General features: G+C 50.4%; 1 protein-coding gene across 1 annotated transcript in view; it reads right to left on the bottom strand.

The window, feature by feature from the left end:
* Positions 1-25,892, bottom strand: part of dpy19l1l (dpy-19-like 1, like (H. sapiens)) — a 98,168-nt gene extending 72,276 nt beyond the window's left edge. The window contains exons 1-6 of the mRNA XM_085993736.1: positions 25,423-25,892; positions 20,750-20,774; positions 13,706-13,793; positions 11,850-11,987; positions 9,120-9,228; positions 8,932-9,025 (exon numbers count right to left, since the gene is read on the bottom strand). Of these exons, the coding sequence (XP_085849862.1) occupies positions 8,932-9,025; positions 9,120-9,228; positions 11,850-11,987; positions 13,706-13,793; positions 20,750-20,774; positions 25,423-25,666 (698 nt within the window). The 5' untranslated portion in view covers positions 25,667-25,892. The remainder of the gene's footprint in view (positions 1-8,931; positions 9,026-9,119; positions 9,229-11,849; positions 11,988-13,705; positions 13,794-20,749; positions 20,775-25,422) is intronic.
* Between the last annotated feature and the right edge of the window lie 1,682 nt (positions 25,893-27,574).

Raw genomic sequence — 27,574 nt, 5'->3', positions numbered from 1 at the left:
TCCATCACATGGTTAATTTTCCACATTATGGCCTAGAAATTCAGTTGCGTTCGCCAGCCGTTAGCGCCTTAGGAGTAGATCTCGAGCGCTAGGCACTTAGCGGCCGGGCGCAGGACGATCTGCGCCTACGCCCAACTTCAGTAGACATTTAGCGCCGGCGCAAAGTGTTTGCGCGCGCTCAGCTGCGCGCGCAACTTATGACGTCATTTCGTCGTGCAACTCCCTTTGTGCGCCCCAAACCGGAACTTCAGTCGCGCCCGCCCAATGTGGGCGTGGCGGTGTTAAGAACTGTGAAGTGGAACGCAGCAGAGGCCCTGCGGGCCTCGGGGAGCGCTAATTAAAGGGCACTTACACTGAACTATAAAGGTCAGCCATTTTGCTGCAATGACTTTTGTGCAACGGATTTCTGGACAGAGACCAAGGAAGAGACCTTACTGATTTGGCCCAACATAGGAGAGGTATTTTTGGCTTCTGGCCAGAGCTTGGAAATTTGCCTCATTGTTTGCAAGTATATTATGGGGGCTGCATGGGGTTCCAACTCTCAGTTCCAGCATTATGTGCGAAGGGCTCGCAGACGCTGTGTGAGAGGGGCAGCCATGCCTAGACGCAGAGGGGGCATCAGGCGTCGGCAACGTAGGCCTTACCCACTCAGGGAATACCGCCAGCAGGTGTCCTATCTCACCATGACTGCCGCGCAGTGTGTTAAGAGGCTGCGCTTCAGAAGGGAGGTGGTTGCAGAGATCTGCCAGCTGCTTCACAGAGATCTGCGTCCACAGCTGATGTGCAGGACGTCTCTGTCGGTGGAAGTGAAGGTCACGGTGGCTCTGAACTTTTATGCAAGCGGCTCCTTCCAAGCCGCTGCTGGGGACATAGCTAACATATCCCAGTTCGCCGTGCATCGCTGCATCCGGCAGGTCACCGATGCCCTTTTCACAAGGAGACACCAATTCATCTCCTTCCCCATGACCCTAGAGAGGCAGGAGCAGTGTGCAGTCGGATTTGCGAGGATCGCCGACTTCCCCATGGTGCAGGGAGCCATTGACTGCACGCATGTGGCTTTGCGGGCACCTATCGACAATGCCGAGGATTACCGCAACCGGAAGGGCTACCATTCCCTCAATGTACAGCTGGTGTGTGACCACAGGCAGCGCATCCTAGCTGTCAATGCCCGCTTTCCAGGCAGCAGCCACGATGCATTTATCCTGCGCCAGACTACTGTGGCTGACATGTTCCAGGCACAGCCTCCCCCAAGAGGATGGCTTATCGGGGACAAAGGCTATCCTTTGTGTACATGGCTCATGACCCCGCTCCGCGCGCCCAGGACCCCTGCTGAGGAGGCATACAACGAAAGCCATCAAGTCACAAGGAACATCATAGAGCAAACGATTGGCGTCCTCAAGCAACGGTTCCGCTGCCTGGATCGCTCCGGCGGATCTCTGCAGTATTCGCCGGATAGAGTCTCCCAGTTCGTCATCGTTTGCTGCATGCTGCACAACCTGGCTATCTGCAGGACTCAGGCACTGCCACCTCACGTTGGACCACCACCTCAGGAGGAGGAGCAGGAGGACCATGTGGAGGAGGAGGAGGAGTACCAGCCCAGGAGGGAGCCACAAGGTCCAAGGGCCGTCCGTCGCCGGCTTATTGAACGACACTTCTAGGCCCCCTGTCAGGGAATGGCTTGTGGCAATGAAGGGACATGAATGCAGCCGCTCCGCAAGCCCTCAGCCGGTTAACGCAACAACCACTTCAAACATCACACATGGACAAGCTGAATAAAGAAAAAGCTTTATTGAACAAACTCAGGGCCCTTCCCACATGAAACCCAAAAACAGACAACACCCCCAAAAAACAGTCAAACACATGACTCACTCCCACAACCTGGGGAGGAATAACAAAAGTTTTGCATCCAAATGGCCTTCATCCTCGGCCTTACCAAAACAACCCCCCCCATAGACAACACAACCACCCCCATATAAAAAAACATTTGGCAACACACTCTACTTTGTGTGCCGAGAGGGCGAGTCCTTGTCCAGCCTTTTCCGGCCCCTGGCCGACCTGCTGCTCCGCCTCAACCTGGGCCCTGTGGGTGCTGCAAGGCTGGGGGGAAGGCTCCTGAGGGGCACATTGCGTGACGGCAGATGCCCTTGGGGGTCGGCCTAGACGAGCTCTGGCCCTCGAGGGGCCGGCTGCTGACTGCTGCAGCTGTGGCTGGCCAGCATCAGTCTCTCCAGCAGCTCGTGGCAGCTTCGCTGGGGGAGTGGCAGTGGCGGCTGCAGCAATGGGGGCAAGCTGGCTGATGCCAGGCGCTCGCTGCTCGCCTGAGACACTGGCACTCAGCCGGGCTGGCACTGCAGCAAGCGCAGCAATCTGCTGAAGGCCAGACCGCTGTGCTGCTGCAGCGCGGCGGGTGCCCTGGCGATGCCTGCCTGACACAGCGAGTGTGGCAGCAGTGAGTGCCCGTACTACCCTGGTCTGTGCCCGCATCAGACCAGCCAGTGACTGCACGGCTCCACTGATCAACTGTCCACTCGCTGCCTGTGCTGCCCTGAATTCGGCCCAACTCGCGTCCTGCGCTGCCCTCAATTCGGCCCGACTCACGTCCTGTGCTGCCCCGAATTGTTCGAGACCCCTGGCCTGTGCTGCCGCGAGTTGTTCGAAACCCCTGGCCTGTGAGGCCCCGAAATCGGACACACTATGAGCCAGGGACTCGATGGCCTCAGGCAACCGTGCCACAACCCCCATGAACTCGGTGTGCCGACGATCCGAGTCCGCGGACATTTGATCAAGGAGGCGCACCTCCTGGGCGAGGACCGTCTCCGGACTCTCCCTCTGGGGAGAAGGCCGCCGAGCTGCCCGACCCTTCCCGCGTGGCTGGACGCCACTGGGCCCAGCAACTACACTCCCCTGCAACACTTCCCCCCTCTGGGGAGAAGGCAGCCGAGCTGCCCGACCCTTCCCGCGTGGCTGGACGCCACTGGGCACAGGAGCTACACCCCCCTACAACACTTCCCCCTGGCTCTCCTCCAGGGAAGACGTGTCCCCTCCATTGCCATCCCCTGGCGCGGATGAGGGTTCCCCCGATGGGCCGCCTTCCTCTTGCTCCTCCTCGTCCTCCTCTTCCGAGGGACTGTCAGTCGCAGCCTCAGGGACCTCCTCCTCACCAGCTGAAAGCAGGAAAGCACAAGAGTAGCTTTAGAGTGAGGACAGGGCGTCAGCGAGGGAGGCATGAGTGGTGGCATTCTGCGCATTGGTCGGACAGTGGCAAAGGATGTAGATCTGAAGCGCAAGGGGAACGAGAGAGGTCCAAAAGGTCATGTCCTTACCATTGGGGCCCAGCACAGGGTCGGCATCTCCACATGCAACGGGGCCAATCAGGCGGCCACCCATGAGTCGACCCACACGCTCCTCCAGGTCACTGAGCTGCTGGAACTGGGGACGGCCTCCCCCGGTGACAGTCCGGCTCTTCAGATTCTGGGCCAGCTTGGCCTGCAAGAGAAAGGACGGCCTCTAAGTACAGTGTGGTGCCCTGTTGTTGTGTGCACTGCCTCCCATGGTCGAATAGCTTGGCCAGTGTGGTGCCCTGTTGTTGTGTGCACTGCCTCCCATGGTCGAATAGCTTGGCCAGTGTGTAAAGTGCAGAAAGTGCAATTGATGTTCATGCCAGTGCCATAGCTGCTGGATGAGGGCTGGCCATTAGGGCTTTGAGGTCCCTTTGCCCATAATGTGAGGTGCACATGCAAGGATGAGGAGGACACTGGAAAGGGTACTCACCCTGACAATCCGAGTGAGGTCGTTAAACTTTTTCCGGCATTGGACACCAGTCCTGGGGACATCGCAGGTGGCTGTGACCCTCTGGGCGATATCCCTCCAGGCTCTCCTGTACACCCTGGTGGCAGGCTTCTTGCCACTGTCCGGGAACAAGATATGGCGTCACCTCTCCAAAGCCCTAACCAGCACCTTTAAATCATGGGCAGAGAAGCGCTGCGCTCGCTCACGGGCCCTCTGCATCCTTCCTGGCGCTATTTCTCTCCAGCAGCAGTGTTTAGGCCTAGCTGGAGGGCTGCAGTATCCAGGGCGTGGCAGCAGACCAAGTCGACCCTTCCCCCTTTAAGAGCTGGCCGGCGCCAGGGTGTCTGCTGTCAATCAAAACATGACCGCACCTGCGCTGCGCCCGGCCTCGGCGGTATCAGTCTGCACCGCCGGCTTAGCGCCTAAAGATAGCCGTGCATCGCCAGTTTTAGCGCTCGAGCAAACTCCTTGGCCAAAGCTACTGAATATCGGCGAAGTGGCCTCCACTTGCCGGCGGGCGCAAACTTTAGCGGCCGCCCGACTTTACCGCCCCAAAAGTGGCTATACTGAATTTCTAGGCCTATATTTGTTAACTGTCATTTCACACTGGATTAGAGGCGCGTTTCAGTAGTGTTGCTTCCCCTCCGACTGGTAATCTTCCAGGAGTTCCTCTTTAAATATGTTGGATATGTACAATAGATGTACTACATCGTCAGGGTATTAAAAATCTATGAAATGCAAGCAGCAAATCCAATCTGCAAAGCAGATTAGCAATACAGGAAGTAGCAGGGAAAGATCCGGGTCCAGAGCCATTGAAAGGGAGTTATCTGTCAGCAGGTAATAAAAATCCTTCAGGTTTTCCCTCTCCAGCTCTGTGGATTACTCAACATTTAACAGGCTTAAACACTCTTGAAAGTAAAATAAAACAACCTGATTGAAAGCAGCTCAATGGAAAGAGAACTTTAAATATCAAAAATGATTTTTTTTTAAAAACCTCAGCGAGTTGTTGTGACCTGGAATGCGCTGCCTGAAAGGGCGGTGGAAGCAGATTCAATAGTAACTTTCAAAAGGGAATTGGATATATACTTGAAAGGGAAAAAATTGCAGGGCTCTGGGGAAAGAGCAGGGAGTGGGACTAATTGGATAGCTCTTTCAAGGAACCGGCACAGGCATAATGGGCCGAATAGCTTCCTTCTGCGCTGCATCATTCTATGACTTCTAGGCACTACCTATCTAGTTTTACTTCTGATTACAATGTGTGAAACAAGTGTGAGGTTTTTTTTTTGTAAATTAAACAACTTTATTGGTTCCTTGCAGTTGCTGAAAGTTCACAAAGTTTTAAATTCTAGTCATTAACCTTTTCTTAGTAAACACATTAGGAAGGTGAAGTACATCTGTGCCAAATTAAATGCATTATAGATCTCCACATGGACTTTGCATTTTATTGATTAAAAATGTGGAGCTGGAAATGCACAAACAAAAGGGAGGTTATTGCCATTATGAACACATAAGATTCAGTGTGCAAACTGATTAAACTGGTCAGCATTAGGTTTGTACCATTTAGTGCACTCACTGAAGATCTTACCAAATGTACAACATTTGGAGATGTTAATCCACATCAAGCATTCTCTCCCTCGAAGGCACTCCTCGCTGAGGTACTGTTCTATAAGTGTCCTCCGGTACCTTGCATTATTCAAGAAAGGCTTGTATTTAAATACAGGTAGACTACCCTTTATCCGGACTTCCGAAAACCGAAACCCTCTAAAAACCAAAGGTTTTTTCGTTCAGCGTAAGTCGTGCGTACGAACGAAAAAACCTTCGGTTTTTAGAGGGTTCCGGTTTCGGAAGTTCGGATAAAGGGTAAGTCGTGCGCACGACCCCCCGCGGACCCCGCCGGCCCCGACAACCGCCGACCCCCCCGCGGACCCCGCCGGCCCAGACAACCGCCGACCCCGCCAGCCCCGACCCCCCCGCGGACCCCGCCGGCCCAGACAACCGCCGACCCCCCCGCGGACCCCGCCGGCCCAGACAACCGCGGACCCCGCCGGCCCAGACAACCGCCGACCCCCCCCGCGGACCCCCCCGCGGACCCCGCCGGCCCCGACAACCGCCGACCCCGCCAGCCCCGACAACCGCCGACCCCCCCGCCGGCCCCGACAACCGCCGACCCCGCCAGCCCCGACAACCGCCGACCCCCCTGCCGGCCCCGACAACCGCCGACCCCGCCAGCCCCGACAACCGCCGACCCCCCCGCGGACCCCGCCGGCCCCGACAACCGCCGATCCCCCCCGCGGACCCCGCCAGCCCCGCCAACCGCCGACCCCCCCGCGGACCCCGCCGGCCCCGACAACCGCCGATCCCCCCCGCGGACCCCGCCGGCCCCGACAACCGCCGATCCCCCCCGCGGACCCCGCCAGCCGCCGACCCCCCTGCGGACCCCGCCGGCCCCGCCAGCCCCGACAACCGCCGATCCCCCCCGCCGACCCCCCCGCGGACCCCGCCGGCCCCGACAACCGCCGATCCCCCCCGCGGACCCCGCCAGCCCCGACAACCGCCGATCCCCCCCGCGGACCCCGCCAGCCCCGACAACCGCCGACCCCCCCGCGGACCCCGCCGGCCCCGACAACCGCCGACCCCCCCGGCCCCGCCAACCGCCGACCCCCCCGCGGACCCCGCCAGCCCCGACAACCGCCGATCCCCCCCGCGGACCCCGCCAGCCCCGACAACCGCCGATCCCCCCCGCGGACCCCGCCAGCCCCGACAACCGCCGACCCCCCCGCGGACCCCGCCGGCCCCGACAACCGCCGACCCCCCCGCGGACCCCGACAACCGCCGACCCCGCCGGCCCCGACCCCCGCCGACCCCGACTGACTTACGCTGAGCGTCAGCGTAAGTCGTGCGCACGACCCCCCGCCGACCCACCTTCCGAAATCCGAAATTCTCCTTTATCCGAAACTCGGCTGGTCCCGAGGTTTTCGGATAAAGGATAGTCTACCTGTAGCGCCTTTCACGACCTCAGGATGTTCCAAAGCGCTTTATAACCCAATGAAGTACTTTTGAAGTGTAGTCACTGTTGTAATGTAGGTCGCCATGTGATGAGTGCAAGCATTCAGTGGTACAGAGAAACACAGCCAGGCTCAATGCTATCCGCACCAAAGACACACACACACTTCCAACGGGGGTCACTGGGTAGCAATCAGGAACAGGAACCATGGCTGATTTCCCCCTCTAGCAGAGAAACTGAGACCAATTGCAACACCCTTACTATTGCCCTGGCTGACATCAGCTAACTTAGCACAAACCAGGCAGCAAAGGTGGGATGCTCCAATTTATATGGCTCAGCTTCTCACTGGGGCACTAACAGTAAATTTAACATCTTACTCCCATAATTTTCTATTACAGATTCATTTCTAAATTATATCAATAGGAGATAAAAATCAGGAAAAAGTGAATGTGGAAAACAAGTGAAGGAGGCACAAGTAAGCTTTGAAATGTAATCCATTCCTATCTCATCTATGTAATTTGTTCAAACAAGAAGCTTAATTTCCAAATTCAAAAATGTTTCCTTTGTGAGCGTAGACGGCTTCATTATCTGAGAGACTAGGAAAGCTGGGCTTGTTCTCCTTAGAGTAGAGAAGGTTAAGGGGAGATTTAATAGAGGTGTTCAAAATTGAGGGGTTTTGATAGAGTAAATAAGGTGAAACTGTTTCCACTGGCAGGAGGGTCAGTAACCAGAGGACACAGATTAAAGATGATTGGCAAAAGAACCAGAGGGGAGATGAGGAGACTTTTTTTTATGCAGCAAGTTGTTATGATCTGGAATGCGCTGCAGGCACTGCCTGAAAGGGCGGTGGAAGCAGATTCAATAGTAACTTTCAAAAGGGAATTGGCTATAGACTTGAAAAGGAAAGATTTGCATGGCCACGAGGAAAGAGCAGGGGAGTGCGACTAATTGGATAGCTCTTTCAAAGAGTTGCCAAAAGCATGATGGGCTGACTACAAGTGCCACAATCATAGAGTATATGGTTGGTGACTGACTAGTACAGTTCCATTGCTGTGGTCAGAGTGGAAACTAGACTAAAGGGACTCAAAGGGATTGTTGTCGGAGAGCTGAACATGCCACTTGGAGGTGACGATATGTTCAAGGACCTTAGACAAGGAGGGAAGATTGGTGATCGTCCAATACGGGGGGGGGGGGTCAAGGGTGAGGTTTTTGAAGCAGTGATCATGAAAGTTTTGAAAGAGAGTGGGACAGTGCCTAAACCGAGGGAGCCATTAACAATGTCAGCGAGCATTGGGACCACGAAAGGTAGTTGAGTAGCTATGAGTTAGGTAGGGAGAGGATCAAAGAGACAGAAGATGGATCTCATAATAGAAATGAGCTTCAAATGGGCAGTGGAAGGAAGGTGGGAGAGAAGCTGCAAAATGACAGGGAAGTTGTGATAAGGATGTGGTCAACAACAGGAGGGGAGAGAAGGGGGAGCTGGCATCTAATGGAGATGCAGTCTTCGAGACAAAGAAATCCATGAGCTCCTCTGATGTTAAGGGGCGAGAACTGAAGGTGCAAGGGAGAGGGTTCCAAGGAGGCATCTATCAAGGAGAAAATGGAGTCATGGGTTGTTCTCACTCTCTGGAATGATCCTGGAATAACAGGTGGATTTGACCAAGGGGAGGGAAGTACAGGAATACGAGTCACAATCCAAACAAATTTCACAGTAGATAACAAGACCAGTTGTTCACCAATTGCACTCAAGTCTGCAGCCCTCAGACTCGCTAACACCACATATATTGCAAGGAAGTGAGACTTTACCAAGATTCAAACTAATGCAACCTCCTAACACACAATTTACAAAAGGCATCTAATATATTCATTGTACCTTAAATGCGCACAGGTATTTATTAACAAGAATTTCTAAAAAGCTTGCACAGAGATATATCAATAAGAGCCTGTCTCAAAATGCAGTCACTGGTTCACTGGGCCCACCACGTTCCCATAGCTACTGGTTCATTGTTAAATGACCCGCCCCACACTAGCCTGGCAGCGCAAGTGATGGACTCCAGCACAATAACAACATTTCAATCCCTCCTCTGAGCCAACTTGCAGTATGTTCATTTATTAATGGCACTGTAATATCCTCTTACCTCAAGTACGCCCCATAGAGGAAAAATAGCGACATCATGAGCCCATTTAAAATAAAAACAAATGTTACATAAAAGTAGGCAGGGTCTCCCATTCCTGTCAAACAAATAAAAACACATTTCAGTTCACCACCTGCATAAATATTTAAAAAGCAGGGAATAAAAATAGGCACAAAACATTAAGAACTTGCCTTCACAACTCTGCACAGGGCTGAAGCCCTGCCCTCGTTCCACATTCCAGCATGTTTTGGTTGAAATGCCAACAGCGATGAAAATGCGGTACCAGCTGCCCAGTACAACCTACCGAGAGACGAGGACAGGTTTTCCCATTATACAAGTTGCAATTTTAAACTGAACACTGCACTTTATGTTGCTACCATTGCAAATCAAATCTGGAAATAACGTCTTAAACAAACACTAGAACTTTAACTAATAAAGTCCCGATTATGGGGCTCATCACCCAGGCATTAAATAGCATTCCTTTTGACGTTTGGTTACAATCACACAAGTTTGCTGATGAGGCTGTTGTCAGCAACATCTCTACAATTTTTTTTTTTCACACAATGAAAAGTATGACCATTTAAAAAAAAAAATCATTCATTGATGGGATGTGGGCGTCGCTGGCTAGGCCTGCATTTAGTGCCCACCCCTAATTGCCCTTGAGAAGATGGTGGTGAGCCGCCTTCTTGAACCGCTGCAGTCCATATGGTGTAGGTACACCCACAATGCTGTCAGGAAGGGAGTTCCAAGATTTTGGCCCAGCGACAGTGAAGGAACGGCGATACAGGTCCAAGTCAGGATGGTGTGTGGCTTGGAGGGGAACTTGTAGGTAGTGATGTTCCCATGCGTCTGCTGCCCTTGTCCTTCTAAATGGTAGAGGTCGCGGGTTTGGAAGGTGCTGTTGAAGGAGCTTTGGCGAGTTGCTGCAGTGCATCTTGTAGGTGGTACACACTGCAGCCACAGTGCGCCGGTGGTGGAGGGAGTGAATGTTGAAGGTGGTGGATGGAGTGCCAATCAAGCGGGCTGCTTTATCCTGAATGGTGTCGAGCTTCTTGAGTGTTGTTGGAGCTGCACTCATCCAGGCAAGTGGAGAGTATTCCATCACACTCCTGACTTGTGCCTTGTAGATGGTGGAAAGGCTTTGGGGAGTCAGGAGGTGAGACACTCGCCGCAGAATTCCCAGCCTCTGGCCTGCTCTTGTAGCCACAGTATTTATATGGCTGGTCCAGTTCAGTTTCTGATCAATGGTAGCCCCCAGGATGTTGATAGTGGGGGATTCAGCGATGGTAATGCCATTGAATGTCAAGGGGAGATGGTTAGAGTCTCGCTTGTTGGAGATGGTCATTGCCTGGCACTTGTGTGGTGCGAATGTTACTTGCCACTTGTCAGCCCAAGTCTGAATGTTGTCCAGGTCTTGCTGCATATGGACACGGACTGCGTCAGTATCTGACGAGTCTCGAATGGTAGCAATCCCAGCTCAGTGTCAGAAGATCGTGGGTTTGCGCCGCTCTCCAGAATCTGAGCACAGAAGCTAGACTGACACTGCAGTACCGAGAGAGTGCTATGTTGTTGGAAACATAGAAGATAGGAGCAGGAGTAGGCCATTCGGCCCCTTGAGCCCGCTCCACCAGTGAATGAGATCATGGCTGATCATCCAAATTCAGTACCCTGTCCCTGCCTTCTCCCCATATCCCTTGATCCCTTTAGCCTCAAGAAATATATCCAACTCCTTCTTGAATATATTTAATGAATTGGCCTCAACTGCCCTTGTGTGGCAGAGAATTCCACAGGTTCACCACTCTCTGGTGAAGAAATTCCTCCTCATCTCTGTCCTAAATGGCTTACCCTTTATCCTTAGACTGTGACCCCTGGTTCTGGACTCCCCCGCCATCGGGAACATCCTTCCTGCATCTAGTCTGTCTAGTTGGAGGCTCCTTGCTTTGAGTAAGATATTAAACTGAGGTCCCGCCTACCCTGCTGCTGGTTCAGGTGAATATTACAAATCTGGTGACACTATTTGAAGGGCAGTGACTCCCAAAAGTGTTTTGGCCAATGTTTCTCCCTCAACTATTACCCCTAACCCCCCACCCCCAAAAAAAAATCAACTGGTCATTCGTCTCATTGCTGTTTGTGCGCTCGGTTGCAAAACGACTGCCACATTAGCCTACCTAACAGCAGTCGATGCACTTCGCAAAGTAATTCATTCTATATGAAGCAATTTGAAACGTATCAGAGACACATGATAAGATGTCATATAAATGTAAATAAGAATAGTGAAATGTCCCAACATATTTCAGAGCCCAACCAAAAGAGGTGAGAGGAGCTGACTGAAAATGTGGTTCTGAAGAGGCTTTAGAAGACAAGGAGGGAAAGCTAAGTTCCCGAGCAGGAGAAGGGGAGACACATAGTAAACCAGAGATGCAAGAATGAAGGACACAAGATGGGACAATAGGCCGAAAGAGGTTGCAGAGGTAGGGTGGAAGACCACGGAGGGATTTCTAAACGAAGACAAGAGATTTGGAATCAAGGTATTGAAGACGGAGAGCCACAGGAGATCAGTGAGGACAAGAGTGATGGGTGTACAGGGCTTTGCACAAGACATGATGTGGGCACTGTAGTTCTGAATGTGTTAGCGTTTGTGTACCGTGGAGCCGTGACTGAGTTAGACTTTGTGTACTGTGGAGTTCTAAATGAGTTAGAGTTTGTGTACAGTGGAATAATTGAGACCGAGGAGAGCAGAGAAAGAGGACAGCACAGGAGAATGTTAAATAATGCTGGAATTCCCTCACTGTTTGGTCATCACTTTGCCCATTTTATCCCTTATCCTGCTAAATAAACAGGAGCTAAATGTAATGTTAGCCCTGGTTTGAAACTAGATCTCATATAAATAGAGAATTCAATATTTCATGAAGATAACCAACCTCTGGATAAAGATTGAACCGCTTCAAGGTGTTGATAACCAAAGGATATTCAGTCAGGTGATCATTCATTATATAACTTAAACCTTCAAAGTATGAAGGTGCTTCGATGATGGTCTTAAAGAAAGAATAATACAAGCCCTAAAACCAGAAAATTTGTTTAGAAACATTATAACTAAACATGATGAAGGCAGACTTTTCCAAACATGAAATGCCAAGAAAGCAGACTGAATTCCAGCTAATTCACCACAATTCTATGGAAAGAATACTTCCTGCAACACTATGACATTTTCAATTCTGTAATAATTTCCTACAACAGTACTGTGTAACAGTCCTCCCTTTCTGCATGCTAACTTCTGACATTTCCATTGCTTTGGAAGCTGAGGGATTGCAAAATGTCAACTGATTAAAAAAAATTTTAAATCACAATTTCATTAGGTTTTTTTTCCAATATGAACAGATTTTATTACTAAATCAACTGACAGTGACCACCGTACAGGAAGGTTATGTAAACATACATTGCGCACATCCCTACAAACTGCCATCACATCTGTGCTATCACCCCTGCCCACTGCAATAGATGTTTGCTCATTACAGTCTGCCTGCTAGTTCCACATCACAGGACACCCAGCTGGGTTTTATTGCCTTTGGTTCTTCTACCTTTGCCCACACAGATCAGTAACAGTTTAATGCTCTTAAATTTTTCTAGCTTCACCCATGTCTCTATATGCTACCCTTCCCTGGTTAATGTTTTCTAACACATTCTTCCCATGGCGTCTGGTGGGAAGGGAAATCAATTTCAACACCATAATAAGTAACCAGCTGACTATTAGAAATGCCAAAAGCAAGCTCCTGGTGGCCCAGTTCCATCCCTGATCTTTGCCGCGTTACCTATTTCAACCCAGGGTTTGTTAGGGGGGGGAGGGGATGTAGCACTAAGGCAAAACTGACTCCGTTTTCTTGGACTAGAAAGGGCGGGGGGGGGGGGGTGGGGGGTGGTCAGGGGGAGAACCCAGTGAGTCCCAGTATGGAAAGCAGTGATCAGTAGCACGGTGCATTAGATCCACAATAGGCTGTACGTGTTACGAGGATTTATGCCCATAATGACACTCAATTCAGCCCCACTGTCATGGACAGATGCAGAACACATTAAGGGAAAGGAACAGCAGAAATGTAGGTGGAGTTACCGTCATCAGTCTCACAGGCACTGGTTTCACAGTGTCAGGGCACCACATTGAGTCACAAGGAAAATGGAAACAAGTTATTTTGAGGGGGGGAAAAAAAGTACCATTGATATTTTCTAACCACTGCGTTTGTGTTCAAAGAAGATGAGCGCCCCCTTAACAATGCAACGCCCTGTAAAGGCTTTGAGTGCTCGAATTCTCTGGGAACAGAATTTAGTGCTCACTGCAGAATTTCTCCCCCTTGTTTTCCTCCCATAAACTGGTTTCCCCCATTGTAACTGTAACCAGTATCAGGTCACACCAATCCTCTAATCTCCATCGATATGCAACCTTCTTTATGAATGTAAAACTATTTTTCTTAATCCCACGTATTTCATCTGCATCTGTGTAAAAGGTGTGAAATGCAGGGGGATTTTGTTACCCCATTGATTTTGGACTCGCAGAACCGCTCCCGTTGCAGAAACCCAGTGCAATTTAGCAGAGTGAAAGCTGCAAACCAATGGGGGAGTAGAAATGGTACAAGTGAATACCAATTTCTGATTCAGCAAACCAGCTATTGGTAAGCTACTGCTTGGCTGCCATTTAGCTGTCTCGCCTGGCGAAGTCAGGTGAGCTAGCTATACCGGGGACTCAGAGGCTAATCACAGTTAACACTAATATAAATCAAATGCTTACCATTTCAGTGCGAAAAGCCATTTCTCTTTCTAGTGTCGAGAGGTGAGAGAAATGTCGATTATTTTCAAAAAGACTAGATATATGGTACCTATGGTAAATTAGAGCAAAATTGAACATTTTTAAACATTGCTTCCACAGCGGAGAAAAGAGCCATGAAATAGCTGCTGATTTAGCAAGCGCATGCAATTCTATCACGGTGAACAGTGATTAACAATATAAGAACATAAAGAGGAGCAGGAGTCGGCCATACAGCCCCTCAAGCCTGCTCCGCCATTCAATAAGATCATGGCTGAACTTCTACATCAACTCCACCTTCCTGCCCCATCCTCATATCCCTTGATTCACTCAGGGCGTGAAAATCTTCGATCTCAGTCCTGAATATACTCGACGACTAAGCATCCACAGTCCGCTGGGGTAGAGAATTCCAAAGATTCACCACCCTCCTCATCTCAGTCCTAAATGGACGGCCCCTTATCCTGAGATTATGACCCCTAGTTCTAGACTCTCCAGCCAGGAGAAACAGCCTCTAAACATCTACCCTGTGAAGCCCTCCAAGAATTGTATACTTAACTGGGTAATGGCTTTCAAATAATGTATTAATGCCTTTAATCTATTCAATCTTCCACTGGTGGAAGAACAATTACAAGGAGCAGACACAAGACAATTCTCAATATGATTGCTCAAGCAAGCAAGCAAATTAATAGCAGTAACAACTGCAGACCTGATATACACATCAGACCCTGGGGAAATGTCTGGTGAGAGAATTTGCTTAAACTAATGGACTTTCTTTTCCCCAGGAACACAACACAGACAAAACAGGCTCAGATGAAGAATGCCCTTCAGCCACTTGATCTCATCCTTTCAGAGTAAAAACTTAGCATCTTCCCGTTCTTTTAAACGAGTCCAGTGCCCTGACCTCAGCTACCACTCCTGGCAACCTGTTGACCACACATTGGCCCAGTAATTCCGGGCACAACGCGTGAGTACGGACGGGGGTACTCACGCGTGTGCCCGGAGGAATTGCCGGTTTTCAGCATGCACAGCGCATGCGCTGAAAACCGGCATTTCCTGTCCTCTGACCCAAGGGGTTAAGAGGCAGTGCGCGCGCGACTGCACAGGCAGCGCGAGCGCAGTGAAATTCCTTTTTTTCCCCCAGAGTTGCCCGAGTGTAAAGGCCTCTGGTCTTTACGCGTGGAAAAACCAGACGTAAGTATTTAGTTTTACAGGTAAGTGGGCTTTTAGTACAATGTAGAAATTTTTTTTCCCACAGGTTTGTTATTTTTAAAGAATTTACAGTAAGGTAAGTTTAGTTTTAGACCCTATTTATTAAAAATTTATTTTTTACAAAAGATTGATTAATTGTTTAAAACATTTTAAAAACTTATTTATAGTTAATATAATCAGTGGGATGTTTTTAAAAATTTTATTTAAAGTTATAGTGTTTTGGCAGCCCATACTTTTCATGAGTTTGACAGCTCTTACTGTCAAACTCATGGATGAGTTTCCCCTCCCCTGATTGGCTGCACAGTGCTCACCTGATCCCAGCCGGCACATCGCACTAACTATGCTGCTGGATCAGGTAAGCACAGCGCGCCGACATCGGAACCGGGCCAGTGACAGGAAATGCAAGCAGGCCCGGGCTTCAGATGTCGGCGCGCAGGGTGAGTGCAGATCGGGGGCTTGCACGCGCAGCAAGCCCCCGATCCTAATTTCAGGGCCAATGTGTAAAGAAAGTCCTCCTGACCTCTGTCCTAAATTTGGCTTTCATTTCATGCGTGCCTTTCTCTTGCTCTCTGGTCGACTTAGAAGTAACATTTACTTTCGCTGTCCCATTAAGTTTCTTCTATACATTTGAAATACATTTTGAAAATTGAATCAGTCACGTCTTCAGAAAAAGCTCTACTGCTTAAAAGATCCCATGGCACTATTTCGAAGAGGAGTAGAGTTCTCCACAGTGTCCTGGAGCCAATATTTATCCCTCAACCAACAATACTAAAAACTGATTACCTGGTCGTTAGCACATTGCTCTTTGTGGGAGCTTGCTGTGCACAAATTGGCTGCCACATTTCCTACATTACAACAGTGACCACACTTCAAAAGTACTTCATTGGCTGTAAAGCGCTTTGGGATGTCCTGAGGTTGTGAAAGGCACTATATAAATGCAAGTCACATTTGTTAAACGCGACTTGCATTTACCAAATTTGTGCTGGCTCTCCTTGATTAACCCACACATTTCTAAATGCTTGCTAATTTCATCTTGAATTAGGATTCTAAGAGTTTGCCCACAAGTGACATCAGACTAACTGCTCTGTAGTCACCCGGCTTATCCTCCAAACACTCTTGAACAAAGGAGTTACACTGAAAGGTCTCCAGTGTTTACTAACTCCCTCACAATGACTATCACAACTCTCGTCCTTTGTCTCTAGGTACAGGAAACTTTGTGCTATCCGGCACCGACGGGACCGAGCTGTTGCCGTCCCATCAAAACTGCCGGACAAACCAGCGCTAATGTTAAAACATACGGAGCTCCGTATCTAGCAACAAACCCTGTTGCAACAGCTTCTAAACAGTCGGCCGTAGCTTGCAAGCGTCTCTGTAGATAAGCAACAGCTTTAGCTAGACCTTGCAGAGCCTGACTGGTGAAAAAAAAGCAACGAAAAGAAAAAAAACTTACTGAACCGACTCCTGAATTTTGCCGTTGGATCGAGCATTCCGGACAGTTAACCTCCGGATAAACCAAAGTTTCCTGTACACTGGTAGTTCAAGCACCCTTGGGGGGGGGGGGGGGGGGGGGGGGAATTGATTAGCTTTCAGCCCCTTCACCCAGCTGGCATCTCTGCTTCACCACTAAAGCCATAGATCACACAGGACACGTGTTTAAAGTGGGACGGTACCGTGTTACATTTCTCTCTGATAAAATCCCCCAAACAGCACTTATTTTAGCATGTTAACCATTTCCTCTTCACTGTTCTACTCATCCTCCATATGGGTCCCTGAGGGTTTAGACTTCTTCCCAACCCACCACTCTTGCTGTTACAGTATCCAGTTCTCTCTTGGCAACCCAATCTCTTTTTTGACCTGCTTTGGTATAATTTTGTACTTCTCCCAATGGTCACCCTCCCTTCTCCGTCCAAACTTTGTACAAAAGAAATATTTTCCCTAATCTCCCTTTTAATTTCCTGTTAGTAAGATTCCGACCTGTGATTAATTAGAGAGAATATACCTCAGCAAAATACAAAGGGAAAAGCTTTTTTTTAAATTGACATCTCCTAATAAAATGTAACACAACCAGCTATGGGGAGAGAGAGCAAATATTAGCACTAATGCATTTAACTATAAGCTGTAATAAATTAACCTAGCAACGGCTGTGGGAAAATTTGAGTATCTATTTAGATCAGATTTATATATCCTGATCCTGCTTCCCCACTTCTCCCAGAAAAGTAAGTGAACTCTTGACTGGATATCCAATCAATCGGTGCTTTTCCCCCCATCAGCTGGTGCTGTAAGGAAAGATATTCCAGTAATAAAACCAATCGTTTATTATATCCGCACTCTTCTCCATAGAATCATAGAAATTTATGGCCATCTCTTGGCTTTTTAAAATTATTGCCCATCCCTAATTGCCCTCGAGAAGGTGGTGGTGAGCCGCCTTCTTGAACCGCTGTAGTCCGTGTGGTGAAGGTACTCCCACAGTGCTGTTAGGTAGGGAGTTCCAGGATTTTGACCCAGCGACGATGATCTGATCCGTTGATTGTGGGATCGCTTAGCCCTGTCTATAGCATGCTGCTTCCGCTTTTTAGCATGCATGTAGTCAGCTATTGCAGAAATACTGTCTGCATTTCCATAATCATACCAGTTATTAAATAGTATGCGACAGTATTTGACACAATCCCTCTATACCTCCATCCCCCACCAGGATGGCCTGAGGACGCTCTGCTTCTTCCTTGAACAGAGGCCCAACCAGTCCCCATCCACCTCCGCCTGGCTGAACTTGTTCTCACATTGAACAACTTCTCCTTTGACTCCACTCATTTCCTCCAAATAAAAGGTGTTGCTATGGGAACCCGCATGGGTCCTAGCTATGCCTGCCTTTTCGTGGGATATGTGGAACACTCAAAATCAAATCAAATCAACTTTTATTGTCATTGTAGTGCACAAGTGCAGTACAACGAAATGTAGGCTTGCGGCTCCCGAGAGTGTACATTTGGATTAAGACATTTAAACATTCAACGTACATTTGGCTTGTAGTATATTAACATAAATATAACCATAATAAAGTGCATTGGCAGATGTGCAGGCTTTAGGGTTTATTTGTGGAGTTCAGTAGGATGACAGCCCTGGGAAAGAAGCTGTTCTTAAATCTGGTCGTACGGGTGCGAATGCATCTGTAGCGTCTCCCAGATGGCAGGAGGGCGAACAGACTGTGGCTGGGGTGGGTAGGGTCTTTGATGATGGACCATGACCTCCGTAGACAGCATTTCTGGTATATGTGCTCTATGGTCGGTAGCCGGGTGCCGGTAATGCGTTGGCAGTTTTGACTACCCGCTGCAGGGCTTTCCGGTCATAGTAGCTACAGCTGCCATACCATACTGTGATAGTTTGTCAGGATGCTCTCTATAGTGCAGCGGTAAAAGTTAGAGAGGATCAGGGGTGACAGATTACATCCCTTCAGCCTCCTTAGCAAATATAGGTGCTGCTGGGCCTTCTTCACCAGAGAGGAGGTGTTGAGGGACCAGGAGAGGTCTTCCGTGATGTGGACTCCGAGGAACTTAAAGTCCTACTCAGGTCCCCTCCCTCACCTCTTTTTCCGATACACTGATGACTGTATCGGTGTCGTTTCCTGCTCTCGCCCTGAACTAGATAATTTCATTCACTTTGCTTCCAATTTCCATCCTTCCCTCACCTTCACATGGTCCATCTCCGACTCTTCCCTTCCTCGACTTCTCCATCTCCATCTCTGGGGATAGGTTATTGACAAACATTCACTACAAGCCCACTGACTCCCACAGCTACCTGGACTACACTTCCTCCCACCCCACCTCCTGTAAGGACTCTATTCCATTCTCCCAGTTTCTCCGTCTCTGCCGCATCTGCTCTGACGATGCCACCTTCCATACCAGTGCTTCTGACATGTCTTCCTTTTTCCTCAACCGAGGATTCCCCTCTACAGTGGTTGACACGGCCCTCGACCATGTCCGTTCTATCTCCCGCACTTCTGCCCTCACCCCTGCCCCTCCCTCCCGGAACCACGATAGAGTTCCCCTTGTCCTCACCTTTCACCCCACCAGCGTCCACATTCAATGGATCATCCTCCGCCATCTCCAGCGTGATCCCACCACCAAATGCATCTTCCCCTCACCTCCCCTTTCAGCATTCCGTAGGGACTGCTCCCTCCGCGACACCCTAGTCCACTCCTCTACCAACCCCAGCACCCCTTCCCCTTCACCAGACACCTTCCCGTGCAAGCGCAGGAGATGCAACACATGCCCTTATACCTCCCCCCTTCCCACTATCCAGGGCCCCAAACACCCCTTCCAGGTGAAACAGCGATTTACTTGTACTTCTTGCAATTTAGTATACTGTATTCGCTGCTCACAATGTGGTCTCCTCTACATTGGAGAGACCAAACGCAGATTGGGTGACCGCTTTGCGGAACACCTCCGTTCAGTCTGTAAGGGGGGACCCAGAGCTTCCGGTCACTTGTAGCTCCTATGACCGGAAAGCCCTGCAGCGGGTAGTCAAAACTGCCCAACGCATTACCGGCACCCGGCTACCGACCATAGAGAACATCTACCAGAAACGCTGTTTACGGAGGTCACTGACCATCATCAAAGACCCTACCCACCTCAGCCACAGTTTGTTCGCCCCCCTGCCATCTGGGAGACGCTACAGATGCATTCGCACCCAAACGACCAGATTTAGGAACAGCTTCTTTCCCAGGGCTGTCATCCTACGAACTCTACAAATAAACTCTAAAGCCTGCACATCTGCCAATGCACTTTATTATGTTTATGTTTATGTATTACAAGCCAAATGAATGTTGAATGTTAAATGTCTTAATCAAAATGTACACTCTCGGGAGCCGCAAGCCTACATTTCGTTGTACTGCACTTGTGCACTAACAATGACAATAAAGTTGATTATTATTATTATTGTCACTTTAATTCACCGCCCCACTCCCACTCAGACCTCACTGTCCTCGGCCTCTTGCATTGTTCCAATGAAGCTCAATGTAAGCTCAAGGAACAGCACCTCATCTTTCGATTAGGCACTTTACAGCCTTCTGGACTCAACATCGAGTTCAACAATTTCAGATCATAACCTGGCCCCTATCATATATATATTTTTTATTTATCCACACTTTTTGTTTGTGCTTCTGTTCTTCTCTCCAACACGGCAGCTGTCTCTCATTCTGCCAGCATAATTCACACTTCATCTAGAGCCATCCTTTATTAACCTGTCCCATTACCATCTCCTCTCGCCTTGAATATCTCTTAATGCCTCTTTACTTCTCCTGCCTTCTATCCTATCACAGACCTTCCCTTTTGTTCTTTCATCCCCTCACCCCTTTCCCAGCCCCTAAACTTGCTTTAAAATCTGTTCCATTTCCTGCTTTTTTCCGGTTCTGACAAAAGGTCTTTGACCTGAAACGTTAACTCTGTTTCTCTCTCCACAGATGCTGCCTGACCTGAGGAGTGTCGCCAGCATTTTCTGTTTTTATTTCAGATTTCCAGCATCTGCAGTATTTTCTTTTTGTATTAGTATTTGACACTTGCCCAGCTTATAAAAGTGAATGCTTGCATAACCCCAAGGAAACAGAATATTCGGTGCCTAGCCATGAAGTAACTTATAATTTTCACTCACAGGGGTGGCTACAAATTGCTCTTCATTTTGTCACTTTAAATTATTCAATCTGACAGGTTTATGGGACTAAAAATCATAACTCACTGGAAGGCACTGGATTCTGTACCTACACAACAGGTTTGACCACCTTAACAAACCAATCCCAAATATACATTTGGAAAAAAATCAGTTAACACTTACCAATGTAAACTTCCTGCTATGAGAGCTGTAAGAGAGAAGGAACAGATCAGATCAGTAGTAGATTAAAACTCAACTTACTTCTTAAAACTGTTTACAAAAGCTTCAGACCCTGTATTTTCCAGCAGATATATATAATAGTTAAAAGCTGTACAAATGCAGTTAGGAACAGTAAGAATGCAACTAGCTATGCAATTTACAGAAACCCCTCCACATCTCTCCTTGTTCCCTCTCCCCATTCACTCCTCCTCCCTTCCTTTCCTCTTAGCCCCTCTTTTCCACCATCTTCTTTCCCCACCACTTCTCCCTCCTTCCCCTCATCCTTTCCCCCTTGCCCCCTCATTTCCCCCAGCTCCTTCTCCCCCATTCCCACTCTCCTTCCCCCTCCTCAATCTCCCCCCCTTCAATTCCCCCTCCCCACTCACCTCTTCCCCACTCCCCCATCCCTTACCCCATTACCTCCCTCCCCCTCCCCCCCTCCATTATCTCTCCCCCCTCTCCATTACTTCTCCCCCTCCCCCCATTACCTCTCCCCCTCCTCCTCTCTCATAAGAACATAAGAAATAAGATCAGGAGTAAGCCATAAAGCCCCTCGAGCCTGCTCCGCCATTCAATAAGATCATGGCTGATCATCGACCACAACTCCACTTTCCCGCCCGATGTCCATATCCCTTGATTCCCCTAGAGTCCAAAAATCTATCAGCCTTGAATATACTCAACGACTCAGCATTCGCAGCCCTCTGGGGCAGAGAATTCCAAAGATTCACAACCCTAAGTGAAAAAATTCCTCCTCATCTCAGTCTTAAATGGCCGACCCCTTATCCTAAGACTGTGCCCCCTAGTTCTAGACACTCCAGCCAGGGGAAACAACCTCTCGGCATCTACCCTGTCAATCCCCTTCAGAATCTTGTATGTTTCAATGAGATCACCTCTCATTCTTCTAAACTCCAGAGAGTATCGGTCCATTCTACACAATCTCTCCTCATAGGACAGCCCTCTCATCCCAGGAATCAATCTAGTGAACCTTCGTTGCACCGCCTCCAAGGCAAGTATATCCTTCCTTAGATAAGGAGACCAAAACTGTGCACAGTACTCCAGGTGTGGTTTCACCAAGGCCCTGTACAACTGTAGCAAGACTTCCTTACTCTTATACTCCAACCCCCTTGCAATAAAAGCCAACATGCCATTTGCCTTCCTTATTTCTTGCTGTACCTGCATGCTAGCTTTCTGTGTTTCTTGCACGAGGACACCCAAATCTCTCTGAACACCAACATTTTAAAGTTTCTCACCATTTAAAAAATACTGATTTTTTTTCTTCCTACCAAAGTGAATAACCTCACATTTCCCGACATTATACTCCATCTGCCACCTTACTGCCCATTCACTTAGTCTATCTATATCCCTTTGCAGACGCTTTGTGTTCTCCTCGCAGCTTACTGTCCCACCTAGCTTTGTATCAGCAGCAAACTTGGATATATTACACTCGGTCCCTTCATCTAGGTCATTAATATAGATTGTAAATAGCTGAGGCCCCAACACTGATCCTTGTGGCACCCCACTAGTTACAGCCTGCCAACCTGAAAAAGATCCGTTTATCCCTACTCTCTGTTTTCTGTCCGTTAACCAATCCTCTATCCATGCTACTATATTACCCCCAACCCCATGAACCCTAATCTTGTGTAATAACCTTTTATGTGGCACCTTATCGAATGCCTTTTGGAAATCCAAATATACTACATCCACTGGTTCCCCTTTATCTACCCTGCAAGTTACATCCTCAAAAAACTCTAAGAAATTTGTCAAACACAAATTTGCCCTTTCATAAACCATGTTGACTCTGCCTAATCATGTTATGATTTTCTAAGTGACTTGATACCACTTCCTTAACAATGGATTCCAGCATTTTCCTGACGACTGATGTCAGGCTAACTGGCCTGTAGTCCCCTGATTTTTCTCCCCTCCTTTCTTGAATAGCGGTGTTACATTTGCGTCCTTCCAATCCACTGGGACTATTCCAGAATCTAGGGAATTTTGGAAGATCAAAACCAATGCATCCACTATCTCTTCAGCCACCTCTTTTAGAATCCTAGGATGTAGGCCGTCAGGTCCAGGGGATTTGTCAGCATTTAGTCCCATTAGTTTCTCTAGTACTTTTTCTGTACTTATATTAATTACATTAAGTTCCTCACACTCATTAGACCCTTGGTTCCCCACCATTTTTGGTGTGCTTTTTGTGTCTTCTACTGTGAAGACAGATACAAAATATTTGTTTAACGTTTCTGCCATTTCCTTATTCCCCACAATAATTTCTCCTGTCTCAGCCTCTAAGGGACCTTTTGCTACTCTTTTCCTTTTTACATACTTGTAGAAACTCTTAGGGCTCCCTCCCCCCCTCCCATTATTCCTCCCCCCCTCCCTCCCATTATTTCTCCCCCCCCTCCCCCTCCCATTATTTCTCCCCCCCTCCCCCTCCCATTATTTCTCCCCCCCTCCCCCTCCCATTATTTCTCCCCCCCTCCCCCTCCCATTATTTCTCCCCCCCTCCCCCTCCCATTATTTCTCCCCCCCTCCCCCTCCCATTATTTCTCCCCCCCTCCCCCTCCCATTATTTCTCCCCCCCTCCCCCTCCCATTATTTCTCCCCCCCCTCCCCCTCCCATTATTTCTCCCCCCCCTCCCCCTCCCATTATTTCTCCCCCCTCCCCCATTATTTCTCCCCCCTCCCCCATTATTTCTCCCCCTCCCCCTCCCCCCCGTTATTTCTCCCCCTCCCCCCCGTTATTTCTCCCCCTCCCCCCCGTTATTTCTCCCCCTCCCCCTCCCCCCCGTTATTTCTCCCCCTCCCCCCCCCCCGTTATTTCTCCCCCTCCCCCCCCCGTTATTTCTCCCCCTCCCCCCCCGTTATTTCTCCCCCTCCCCCCCCGTTATTTCTCCCCCTCCCCCCCCGTTATTTCTCCCCCTCCCCCCCCGTTATTTCTCCCCCTCCCCCCCCGTTATTTCTCCCCCTCCTCCCCCGTTATTTCTCCCCCTCCTCCCCCGTTATTTCTCCCCCTCCTCCCCCGTTATTTCTCCCCCTCCTCCCCCGTTATTTCTCCCCCTCCCCCATTATTTCTCCCCCTCCCCCTCCCCCATTATTTCTCCCCCTCCCCTCCCCTCCCCCATTATTTCTCCCCCTCCCCCCCCCGTTATTTCTCCCCCTCCCCCCCCGTTATTTCTCCCCTCCTCCCCCGTTATTTCTCCCCCTCCTCCCCCGTTATTTCTCCCCCTCCTCCCCCGTTATTTCTCCCCCTCCTCCCCCGTTATTTCTCCCCCTCCCCCATTATTTCTCCCCCTCCCCCTCCCCCATTATTTCTCCCCCTCCCCTCCCCCATTATTTCTCCCCCTCCCCCTCCCCCATTATTTCTCCCCCTCCCCCATTATTTCTCCCCCTCCCCCATTATTTCTCCCCCTCCCCTCCCCATTATTTCTCCCCCCTCCCCTCCCCCATTATTTCTCCCCCTCCCCTCCCCCATTATTTCTCCCCCTCCCCTCCCCCATTATTTCTCCCCCTCCCCCTCCCCCATTGTTCTCCCCCTCCCCCATTATTTCTCCCCCTCCCCCTCCCCCATTATTTCTCCCCCTCCCCCATTATTTCTCCCCCTCCCCCTCCCCCATTATTTCTCCCCTCCCCCATTATTTCTCCCCCTCCCCCATTATTTCTCCCCCTCCCCTCCCCATTATTTCTCCCCCTCCCCTCCCCCATTATTTCTCCCCCTCCCCTCCCCCATTATTTCTCCCCCTCCCCTCCCCCATTATTTCTCCCCCTCCCCTCCCCCATTGTTCTCCCCCTCCCCCATTATTTCTCCCCCTCCCCCACCCCCATTATTTCTCCCCCTCCCCCACCCCCATTATTTCTCCCCCACCCCCATTATTTCTCCCCCTCCCCCATTATTTCTCCCCCTCCCCCATTATTTCTCCCCCTCCCCTCCCTCCCCCTCCCCCATTATTTCTCCCCCTCCCCCATTATTTCTCCCTCCCCCTCCCCCATTATTTCTCCCTCCCCCTCCCCCATTATTTCTCCCCCTCCCCCTCCCCCATTATTTCGCCCCCTCCCCCATTATTTCGCCCCCTCCCCCTCCCCATTATTTCGCCCCCTCCCCCTCCCCCATTATTTCGCCCCCTCCCCCTCCCCCATTATTTCGCCCCCTCCCCCTCCCCCATTATTTCGCCCCCTCCCCCTCCCCCATTATTTCGCCCCCTCCCCCTCCCCCATTATTTCGCCCCCTCCCCCTCCCCCATTATTTCGCCCCCTCCCCCTCCCCCATTATTTCGCCCCCTCCCCCTCCCCCATTATTTCGCCCCCTCCCCCTCCCCCATTATTTCGCCCCCTCCCCCTCCCCCATTATTTTGCCCCCTCCCCCTCCCCCATTATTTCGCCCCCTCCCCCTCCCCCATTATTTCTCCCCCTCCCCCTCCCCCATTATTTCTCCCCCTCCCCCTCCCCCATTATTTCTCCCCCTCCCCCTCCCCCATTATTTCTCCCCCTCCCCCTCCCCCATTATTTCTCCCCCTCCCCCATTATTTCTCCCCCTCCTTTCTCCCTCTCCCCCCCATTATTTCTCCCTCTCCTCCTCCCCACCACTTCTACCTCCCCATCCCTTTTCCCCCTCCATTCCCATCCCCCCTTTTCCCCCTCACCGAGTACGATGGTGGTCCCCAGCCAGTTGAGCGACGACTCGGTGGGGCCGCGGTTGCTGGTCACCCATTTGCTGGAGTGGCCCACCACGGAGGGCTTGGTCTTCGGGGCCGGGCACTCCTTGCGCTTCTCCCGCCGCGGGCTGGCCACCTTCAGCGCAGCCTTGGAGCTCGGAGGCGGGCAGCGCTCCCTGTCCTCGAGCGATGCTCGGCTGTTCCTGGAGCAACTCCGGGTCTTCACCGCCATGTTAGGCCACGCTCACAGCCTGCTCTTCCTCCTCCTCCCCAGGGCGGGCCTAGGCCTGAGCCTCGGGCTGTGCGTGGCGGGCGGGGGCGGGGCCGGAGCTTCACTCGGGCAAGCAACAGCCGCCGTCACCAGGGCAACATCATCAACACCAAATCGAACGCAACCTAGACAAGAAGCGACTCCGAGCACAGAGAAACCAAGTCAGCCAGACTCCCAGCCCTAGCAACCCATTCCTAGCAACCCAGCCTCCTCCCTTTCACCGCGGAGTGGCAGGCAGTGACATGGACCATGTACAGCAGGCACCTCAAAGCACTGGAGAGGTACCACCAATGCTGCCTCCGCAAGATCCTGCAAATCCATTGGCAGGATAGGCGCACCAACGTCAGTGTTCTCGCTCAGGCCAACATCCCCAGCATCGAAGCTCTGACCACGCTCAATCAGCTCCGATGGACGGGTCACATTGTCCGCATGCCCGATACGAGGCTCCCAAAACAAGCGCTCTACTCGGAGCTCCGACACGGCAATAGAGCCCCAGGTGGGCAGAGGAAACGCTTCAAGGACACCCTCAAAGCCTCCTTGAAAAAGTGCAACATCCCCACCGACACCTGGGAATCCCTGGCCCAAGACCGCACAAAGTGGAGGAGAAGCATCCGGGAAGGCGCTGAACACCTCGAGTCTCTTCGCCGCGAGCAGCGCAAGGAGCACACGTCAACCCAAGCACCCCACCCACCCGCCCCTTCAACCACCGTCTGCCCCACCTGTGACAGAGACTGTCGGTCCCGCATTGGACTAATCAGCCACCTGCGAGCTCATTTTTAATGTGGAAGCAATTCATCCTCAGTTCCGAGGGACTGCCTAAGAAGAAGAAGAAGAGTGGGGTACCGCAGGGATCAGTGCTAGGACCCCAGCTATTCACAATATATATTAATGATCTAGACGAGGGAACTAGATGTAATATTTCCAAGTTTGCAGACAACACAAAGCTGGGTGGGCGTGTGCTGTGAGGAGGATGCCGAGAAACTCCAGGATGATTTGGACAGGTTGGGTGATTGGCAGAAGCATGGCAGATGCAGTTATAATGTGGATAAATGCGAGGTTATCCACTTTGGTGGCAAAAACAGGAAGGCAGATTATTATCTGAATGGCAATAGATTGGGAGAAGGGGAAGTGCAACGAGACCTGGGTGTCCTTGTGCACCAGTCGCTGAAGGTAAGCATTGCAGGTGCAGCAGGCGGTTAAGAAGGCAAATGGTATGTTGGCCTTCGTAGCAAGAGGGTTTCAGTACAGGAACAAGGATGTCTTGCTGCAGTTGTTCAGGGCCTTGGTGAGACCACACCTTGAGTATTGTGTGCAGTTTTGGTCGGCTTATCTGAGGAAGGATGTTCTTGCCATGGAGGGAGTGCAGCGAAGATTCACCAGACTGATACCTGGGATGGCAGGAATGACGTATGAGGAGAGTTTGGGTCAATTGGGCTTATACTTGCTGGAGTTTAGAAGAATGAGAGGGGATCTCATCGAAACTTATAAAATTCTAACAGGAACAGACAGACTAGATGCAGGAAGGATGTTCCGATTGGTCGGGGAGTCCAGAACCAGGGGTCACAGTCTAAGGATAAGGGGTAGGCCATTTAGGACAAAAATGAGGTGGAATTTCTTCACCCAGAGAGTGGTGAACCTGTGGAATTCTCTACCACAGAAGGCAGTTGAGGCCAATTCATTAAATATATTCAAGAAGGAGTTAGATATATTTCTTAAGGCTAAAGGGATCAAGGGATATGGGGAGAAGGCAGGGACAGGGTACTGAATTTGGATGATCAGCCATGATCTCATTGAATGGCGGAGTAGGCTCTAGGGGCCGAATGGCCTACTCCTGCTCCTATCTTCTATGTTTCCATGTTTCTATGTAAC

Source organism: Somniosus microcephalus, chromosome 7 (genome assembly GCF_052327205.1).
Source record: "Somniosus microcephalus isolate GS21.2 chromosome 7, FLI_Smic_1.0, whole genome shotgun sequence".
Lineage (NCBI taxonomy): Eukaryota > Metazoa > Chordata > Chondrichthyes > Squaliformes > Somniosidae > Somniosus > Somniosus microcephalus.
This window is presented reverse-complemented; position numbering and strand designations above follow the sequence as displayed.